This window comes from Ictalurus furcatus, chromosome 6 (assembly GCF_023375685.1).
Source record: "Ictalurus furcatus strain D&B chromosome 6, Billie_1.0, whole genome shotgun sequence".
Lineage (NCBI taxonomy): Eukaryota > Metazoa > Chordata > Actinopteri > Siluriformes > Ictaluridae > Ictalurus > Ictalurus furcatus.
The window spans coordinates 20,234,696-20,243,140 of record NC_071260.1 but is presented as its reverse complement, the minus strand read 5'-3'; the positions used below and the strand labels follow the sequence as shown (position 1 = coordinate 20,243,140).

At 37.6% G+C, this 8,445-nt stretch overlaps 1 protein-coding gene across 1 annotated transcript; it reads right to left on the bottom strand.

Annotated features, from left to right (window-relative positions):
- Positions 1-1,376: 1,376 nt before the first annotated feature.
- LOC128608868 (plasma membrane ascorbate-dependent reductase CYBRD1) lies at positions 1,377-8,349 on the bottom strand. The gene is made up of 4 exons (XM_053627013.1): positions 8,074-8,349; positions 4,716-4,924; positions 4,407-4,561; positions 1,377-4,081 (listed from the first exon to the last, which is right to left on the bottom strand). The coding sequence occupies exons 1-4, from the start codon at positions 8,258-8,260 to the stop codon at positions 3,820-3,822; spliced, it is 813 nt and encodes a 270-aa protein (XP_053482988.1). The 5' UTR covers positions 8,261-8,349; the 3' UTR covers positions 1,377-3,819.
- Between the last annotated feature and the right edge of the window lie 96 nt (positions 8,350-8,445).

Below are 8,445 nucleotides of genomic sequence, written 5' to 3'. Positions count from 1 at the left end.
GGTGGCGGCTCTTTGTTTTGGGGCTGTTTTTCTGCCAGAGGACCTGGAAATTTTGTTAGGATGCATGGCATCATGGACTCTATCAAATATCAACAGATATTAAATGAAAACCTGACTACCTCTGCCAGAAAGCTTAAAATGGTCATCCCAATCTCCTGACTTGAAATCCATAGAAAACCTGTGGGGTGAACTGAATAGGAGAGATCTGGAGAGATTCTGTATGGAGGAATGGTCTCAGATCCCTGGCCATGTATTCTCCAACCTCATCAGGCATTATAGGAGAACACTCAGAGCTGTTATCTTGGCAAAGGGAGGTAGCAGAAAGTATTGACTAAAAGGGTGCCAATAATTGCTGCACACCTATATTCAACAAATATATTCATTTGTTGATAAACCTGTCTTGTGTTTGCAATTGTTTGATATCCATGAGAGCAGAGTATTTCTGTTAATTTTTTAAACAAAATATCAAAAGCATAAACAATAAACACATTTTTTCACAGCTTTCTTTGCTCATATTTAAGGGTGCCAATATTAGTGGAGGGCACTGTATGCATGGTTACATACAATCCAGAAATATATCTAGCCATCACTGACTGACTGTGCACACTAGTGCTAATAGATGGATTACACTTTACAGTTGACTTATGGAGGTCTGAATGTCCATGAAATTCAGCTGTAGATATATGATGTAGATAATAAAGTGATTGTTGAGTGTATTTTTCTAGGTTTTGCACTGTAATAGATGAGAATTAAAATATGTACTACTTTAGAAATTATAATAAAAACATCATGCATTAGTGTCTATATCAGATGCAGAGCACAGGCCTTATTAGACTACATTTTCTGTGTAATTTTTGTATGTATAGTGGTGAAGTTTTGACATCTCCAAAACTTATCTGAAAGAGTTTCTGAAAGCCTCACAATAATGCCTAATCATATTAGAAGAAAATCTAGACGGTACATTCAGAATAAAAAAAAAACATCCTGTATGAATCTGGTTGTCTAGGACATGCATAGGGTTTCCTATGCAATCCTGGTTCTGTTTTATTTATTTATTCAGGCTAAGATTTTCCTCACAAAATAAATTGTTTTTCTCCCTTTTTAAAAAAATCTGTTTCCTTTTCATTTGTTATAAATTTTTTTATTTAAGACATACCTTTTTATTTTTATTTATGGCTTATAGAAATGTAATAAAAGTACAAACAAGTCACAATGTCTTGCACTGTGACGTGTTTATTAAAAAAAAGTATCAAATAAAAACACCATAAAGCATAAGATTTTTGTAAGTTAAAAGTAACATACCCATTAACCTTCATTTGAAGGTCCCACTCTTTGTACAATGCCTTATGAAATAGAACAATATAGAAAAGATATAGTTTAATTAAAACTTATTAAAGACTTGCTTTATTGCATGTGTGTATCAAACAGTAAAATTACAATTAGGAAACCTTTTTTACATACTGCCATATGATTAATGTTAGCAAAACACTGTCGTTCGTCTTACTCTTGAGCTGGAGAAATATCTTTTAATAAGGCTGCTTAAAAAAAGTTCATATAAAAAAGTTAACATTTCCACAAAATGAAAATGAACTATGAGCTAAAGTAAAAAACAAAAACAAAAAAGACTACTGAGGATTCTGGGATTCTGCTGGTTTTATCTACACAAAGTACTTTTGTTCATTTTTATAACAGTGTCAGACAGTCTGAAATCACAATGCAGATCCGGTAGTCGTTAAGATTCCTTGACTTTTTAAGAAAGAATATTAGCCTTGCAGCTCCAGCATGTCAGGGAAACACATCTTGGTCAATATGGATTCAAGGGACAATTACATGGCTTTCACAGCATTATTAATAATTGAGATGAATACTACTGAGATTTATTTGCACTCAAATATCATCCATGTCACAATGCCCAATTTCAACATAAAAGTGCATTTCAATAATACATCAAGCAATGATATAATGGAACAACACAACTTCATCTACCTTACATCCTCTCAGTACATGTCATGATTGCACTGTGAACTGCTTGCAAGCTCATGTTGGATCAATAGATTGAAATATGGCAACTTAATGTTACTCATGTTAAGGATTACAGGCAGCTTGCTAGTCTACATTTTAAATGCAAGAATTATATAGGTGTCCAGAATAACTCCAGCTTCTGACAAGACAAAAAGCCTGGTCTTGTTTGGCTGCTCTGGTGGGAAGCTGACAATCAATTGAGAGCAAAAGTAATAATTAAGTACAAGAAAAATAAACTGCACTGATTGATTATTGTATTGTTTGTTAATGCTGTTAAATGTGACAGTAACATGTGAAGTAAAGAATACGTTTTTTGGGTTTTGAAAATATCAACCATCATGCCCAGCAAAATTTGCTGATATTAATAACTGCGAAAGAATTCGTTTGGTTTTCACTTGGACATGCGGGATAAAATAGTGCTCTTTAACTGTTATTTGGCGTTGACTTTAAGCAGAACCTCACCAATGTATAACGTATATAAGGACATCAACTGACATCAAATATGACCAATATAAACACTATGATTTCTCTGTAAAGCAAAGCATATCAACAATCCAGTTTTTAATACGTGCATATATTGCTGGTTGAAGAAACTGTCTGGTGTTGCTGTATTTCATTTCTTTAGAAGATTCTTTTGCTAAAGCTACAAAAACTAGTCTATAGTAAAAATAGACAAAAAGTCTCAGTGTAGTATAATGAACTGAAAATGTAAGGTATATCTTTAGGTAGTAAATATATTGTAACTTTTGCATAATTACAGGTACATCTCAAAAAAATTCAATATCACGGAAAAGTTCATTTTTTCTCCGTAATTTAATTAAAAAAGTGGAACTTTCATATATTCTAGATTCATTACCCATAAACTGAAATATTTCAAGCCTTTTTTTGTTTAAATCTTGATGATTAAGGCTTACCACTCATGGAAATCAAAAATCCAGTATCTCAAAATTTTAGAATAAAGAATTCATAATAAAGAAATGTCACAGTGTCACATTCCTAGTGTCATGTCACTCCTGAACCAGAGACAACATCAGAAGCGTCTTATCTGGGCTAAGGAGAAAAAAAACTGGACCACTGCTCAGTAGTCTACAGTCCTCTTTTCAGATGAAAGTAAATTTTGCCCTTAATTAGGAAATCAAGGTCCCAGAGTCTGGAGGAAGAGCGGAGAGGCACAGAATCCAAGTTCCTTGAAGTCCAGTGTGAAGTTTCCACAGTCAGTGATGATTTGGGGTGTCATGTCATCTGCTGGTGTTGGTCCACTGTGTTTTCTCAAGTCCAGAGTTAATGCAGCGTCTACCAGGAGATTTTAGAGCACTTCATGCTTCCATCTGCTGACAAGCTTTATGGAGATGCTGATTTCCTTTCCAGCAGGATTTGCACCTGCCCACAGTGCCAAAACTATTAGTAACTGGTTTTCTGACCATGGTATTACCGTGCTTGATTGGCCAGCCGTCTCGCCTGACCTGAACCCCATAGAGAATTTATGAGAGACACCAGACCCAACAATACAGATGAGCTGAAAGCCGCTATCAAAGCAACCTGGGCTTCCAGAACACCTCAGCAGTGCCACAGGCTGATTGCCTCCATGCCACGCCACATTGATTCAGTAATTCATGCAAAAGGAGCCTTAACCAAGCACTGAGTGCATAAATTAACATACTTTTCAGAAGGTCGACATTTTTGTATTATAAATTCTTTATTCTAATATTTTGAGATACTGGATTTTTTATTTCTATGAGCTGTTTTGCCTGCTCTGGAATGATAAACATAGCAGATATTCTTCTCTTACACTAGTCCTTACTCCTCTGGTTTGCCATTTCTTCTGCGGGCCTCACTGTTAGGCTCTGGGTCAGGTCTCTCAGATATTGCTGTGTCTGTTTTGGTGCCAACTGATGCTGGTTCGTTGCTGTGCAGGGTGTGCAGGAGCTGCTCACTTGGTCTCTTCCAGGAGGCCCGAGTGGCGATCCACAGTATGAGTGCCCCAAACACAGTTATCAGCAATCCAAGCACATTAACAAATGTGGCCTCTGGAGGAGAATCTTTGTATTTTGGATCTTTCCTGTGTATGATTGCAAAACATAACATTCAGTTATTTGATGTTTGATAATGAAAAAGTGCAATTTTTCTGCATTATTGTTACGTACTAAATTGAAAGTACTACTATTCAAGATGCCATTTCATGTAGGACTGCCACTTTTACGTGTGACCACTGTGGGTTTGTTCAAACAAGCAGGACACAAACCGAGGGATATCAGTAATTACACGTTTGAGGTGACCTGCATGCATGATGTAGCAGTTTCTCTATTTACCTCCTTAGCAGATAAATAACCTCTAATTTTCCATACACAATGCAGGGTAAAGTATGATTATGTAAGCATACTTACAGGCCAAATATGAGCTTTTCAGTGATGCCCATGAGTGCAGTAGCAATCACAGTGGTAAAGATGAACAGACCACTAAATACATGTATAGGCATAAATGCAGCTCGCACATATCCTGGGCTTACAGGCAGGAGGAAGATGCAAACTCCTAGCACAATCTGTTCAATTACACAGAATGGATCATGAATAAAAACCCCAATTTTTGCTACAATGCACATGTACATACGTGTGTGTGTGTGTGTTTGACTGCAGAACTTAATTATCTGAAAAAACAAACAAACCACCAAACAAACAAAAACATAAGAACGTTACCTGCAGTGAGAAGAGAATGACTGCGGCTAATCCCACCCAGCTATGCAAGCTGTACATATTGGGGATATTCTGCACGTTGTGGAAGTCAAACACTGCTACCAGAGAAATGACAGCCAGGATGAAGGCCAGCACATTCAGGCCAGCATGAATGAACTTCATCATCAACTTACTGCACTTCCAAGTCCATGGAAGTCTGTACACAACAATTGCTGAAGAGGGGGGGAAACAGTCTCTTAATTTTGTGCACGATTATTAACACTTAACTTTCCCATGACACAAAGCAATTCTTTATTAAATCTTTCTGCAGCACTTTTGCTCATATAGTTGAGTAAATATATTTATTTGACCTATCTATTTGTTTGATAACAGCTCATCAGGATTTGGTACAGTGGTGCAGAGGGTAGTCTTGCTGGATCACAGCTCCTGAGCCAATGGTTCAATCTTAAACTCTCATTAATATCTGTGTAGAGTTTCACATGATCTCCCAGAGTTCATGGGGGTTTCCTCTGGGTTTTCTGATTTCCTCTGACCTTTCAATAACATGTTAGTAGGAGGATCGGTTACGCTAAAAGTCCCCTAGGTGTGAACAAGTGTCTGCATGGTGTCCTGCAATAGACTGGCATCCCATCCAGGGTGGATTTCCACCATGTACCCACTGTTTCAGGGATAAGTTCCAGATTCACCACAACCATGACTAGGATAAAGCACTCACTGAAGATGTATGAATAAAAAAACAAACAAACTTTTGGTTAAAACTGAGTCACTCAAAAAATGGGAAGAAAATGGTCTATGTTAGATCAGTTATTTGAGGGAGGAGTCCTATTGTCATTTGAACAGCTCCAACATAAATATAATTTGCCAGCCCATGATTTTTTTTAGATAACTGCAGCTAAGGCATTACTTACAGACACACAAAGAATGGGATAAACTATGCACTTCGCCATCCAATATAGAATGTTTTTTTATTTTAATAATCAAAAGAACCATTAAAAAGGAAATCATATCACACATATATAAGATCTTACAAGAAGAACTAAAGGATGACAGTTTGGACATTAAGGACAAATGGGAACTGGAGATGAATACCATCATTCCAGATGAAAAATGGGCACTATCTTGCGGAGAGGGACACAAAATAACGAACAGCCCCATTTGGAGGGAATTTGAATGGAAAGTCAAGATGAGATTTTTCAGAACGCCCCTTATTACCTCAAAATTTAGAGACAAATCAGATCAATGTTGGAAGGGCTACGGCCTGGTGGGAGACCATACATACATATTCTTTGACTGTCCAAAATTAACAGAATATTGGCAAAGCATACAAAATGAAATTAAAAAATGTTTACATATAGAACTGCCTTTAGAACCATCTTGTTATTTATTGGGATTACTTCCATAGGAGGTGGAGAACAATAATATGACATTCTTACTGAGAGTCTTGCTCTTAATAGCTAAGAAGATGATTACAGTCGCCTGGCTGAAGCCGTAGCCCCCCACGATATCACAATTGAGGGAAAGGGTGAAGGATGTTTATTACATGGAATATATAACCGCAAAAATACAACTAAAAACAGAAATATTTTCAATTAAATGGGCCCTGATCATCTCATATTTTCTCATGTGATACAGTATGTTGTAGGAGTCAGAGCAGATTCTCTTTGTTATCTAAATCTGAATGCCATCTTGATGTTATTCATGCATTAACATTGTTTATTCATTATTACTGTGCCTCTATTTTTGTCTTTTTTGATTGATTTATTGATTTTTTATCTATTTACTGTATTGGTGGTTGTAACCCCTTACTTACCATTTTGTCCAATGAGGGGGAAATATGTGTGGACACTGAGAGGATATTGGAAGCCATGGACTGCCCTGTAAGACGTATACCTATGCTATATCGCTGAATTACTAATTGTACTGTACAGCTGCACTTGATAAAATGGAATAAAAAGAAGTTAAAAAAAAACAAAACTGAGTCACTGTTGGTTAGACAGGTTATTCAGATCCACTAGATCAGTGGTCACCAACCCTGTTCCTTGGAGATCTACCTTCCTGAAGACTTTGGCTCCAAGCATAATCGTGCCCATATGGCCATCTAATCATTGCCTTAAGAAGTTCTTGATCACCTAAAACAGGTGTGTTGGATTTTGGTTGGAGATGAAACCTGCAGGAAGGTAGATCACCAGGAAAAGGGTTGGTGAAAACTGCTCTAGACTAGAGCTGCAGAGTGTTTGTGCAGAAGCAGAACAAACATGGGCTGTGGCTTTGTGTCTCTCACTGCAGAATAATGATAGGAAGTTCTGATCGTTTTATTGATGTGGATTTTTTAATCTTGTTCAGGAAAATGAACGAATCTTTTTTCGAGTCATTTCGTTCATTTCAGCAGAATGTCATTAAAAAGTTACATGTTAAATTCCCCAACACATCTAGTACTTAATAAACTATTAAATAAACTATAGGCTAATACAGCCAAGGCTGAATTATGAGAAACATAAATGATTAATTAATAGCTTAGCTTAGGTCTTCAGGCTTTGCAGTCTGTTAGTTCACCTCACCTCCGGATCCGAGTCGTTCGTTCTTTTGTCACATCACGTTTGTCACGTCTGTTCCCCAGAAACAGAAATGATTAGTTCAGCTCTTGAGACTTCGGTTCCGAGTCGTTCGTTCATCCCGTTTCTGGTACTGCATGGTGCATTGCCTATGCGGAAGAACGAACGACTCGAAAATGAAGACTCGAGAGGTGAACTAATAATTTCTGTTTCCGGTACTGCATGGTGCATTGCTTATGTGGTGGTCACCGGAAGAACAAACAACTCAAACCCTAAGACTTGAGAGGTGAACTAATCATTGCTGTTTCCTGTACAGAACCTATGGGGATGTTGCAGCGCATGCGCAGTCAAAAATGAACGACTCACTCTCTGAGACGACTCGTTTTTCCTCGTTGTTGTGGCTGTTGCTGTGACTCGTTGAGTCATATTAAAGATCCGTTCAAAAAGAACGAATCGTTCATGAACGACACATTACTACTGCATAAGTTTTACCAGCGCCCAAACTCTAGAAGTATGGGATAACTATACGCTGGTAGCATTTTCCCCACTGAGACTGCTTAATTGCTAATCAAGTCCATCGAAAAACAAACTTTGAGGAAATTAAAAATATACATTTAATGCTAGTTTACTGCGCACGAGCTCCTCGACAAATCACGTGACCTGGGTTGCATAGCCTACTACAGCTTCTGATTTTTAATTTAACTTTATAAAATACTTTTTTAAAAACCGCACAGAACTGCACACTGTACATTAATACAACACTGTAACCACTGCAAACAATCTAAGCAAGTAATAAACAGACTTCTTACCGATTCCTTGAAGGAAAATAAAACCAGTCACAGCCAAAAGAGGATGCCAGTTGAATTCTTTAGCTCCTCCATCCCAGGCTAAACCCTCTCTGAAATGTAAAACCCATCTCAGGACGAACACAACCGCGATAAAACCGAGTGCAAAGGCGAAGAACAGCAACACAAGGAATGGCCTGTGGTTCTCCATATCTGTGGTGTGGGGTTTTTACACGGAAAGACTCCTAGTTGAAGCAGTGTGGAATGTGAAGTGCTCTCAGCTTTTCTTTCTTCTTCTCCTCACTCACCGTTCTGTAACTTGCCACATCCACCGCTATTACGCAACGGACAGTGGCATAATAACACATAACTTGCAATTACATAACGAGTACACGG

Bases quoted from the DNA above. Each gene is read 5' to 3' on its own strand.
- LOC128608868 (XM_053627013.1), bottom strand. From the start codon at position 8,260: ATGGAGAACCACAGGCCATTCCTTGTGTTGCTGTTCTTCGCCTTTGCA. The intron at 4,925-8,073 runs GTAAGAAGTCTG...CCCCCTCTTCAG, and splicing joins TATTTTCCTTCAAGGAATCG to CAATTGTTGTGTACAGACTT. The intron at 4,082-4,406 runs GTAAGTATGCTT...AATCATACACAG, and splicing joins GAAAAGCTCATATTTGGCCT to GAAAGATCCAAAATACAAAG.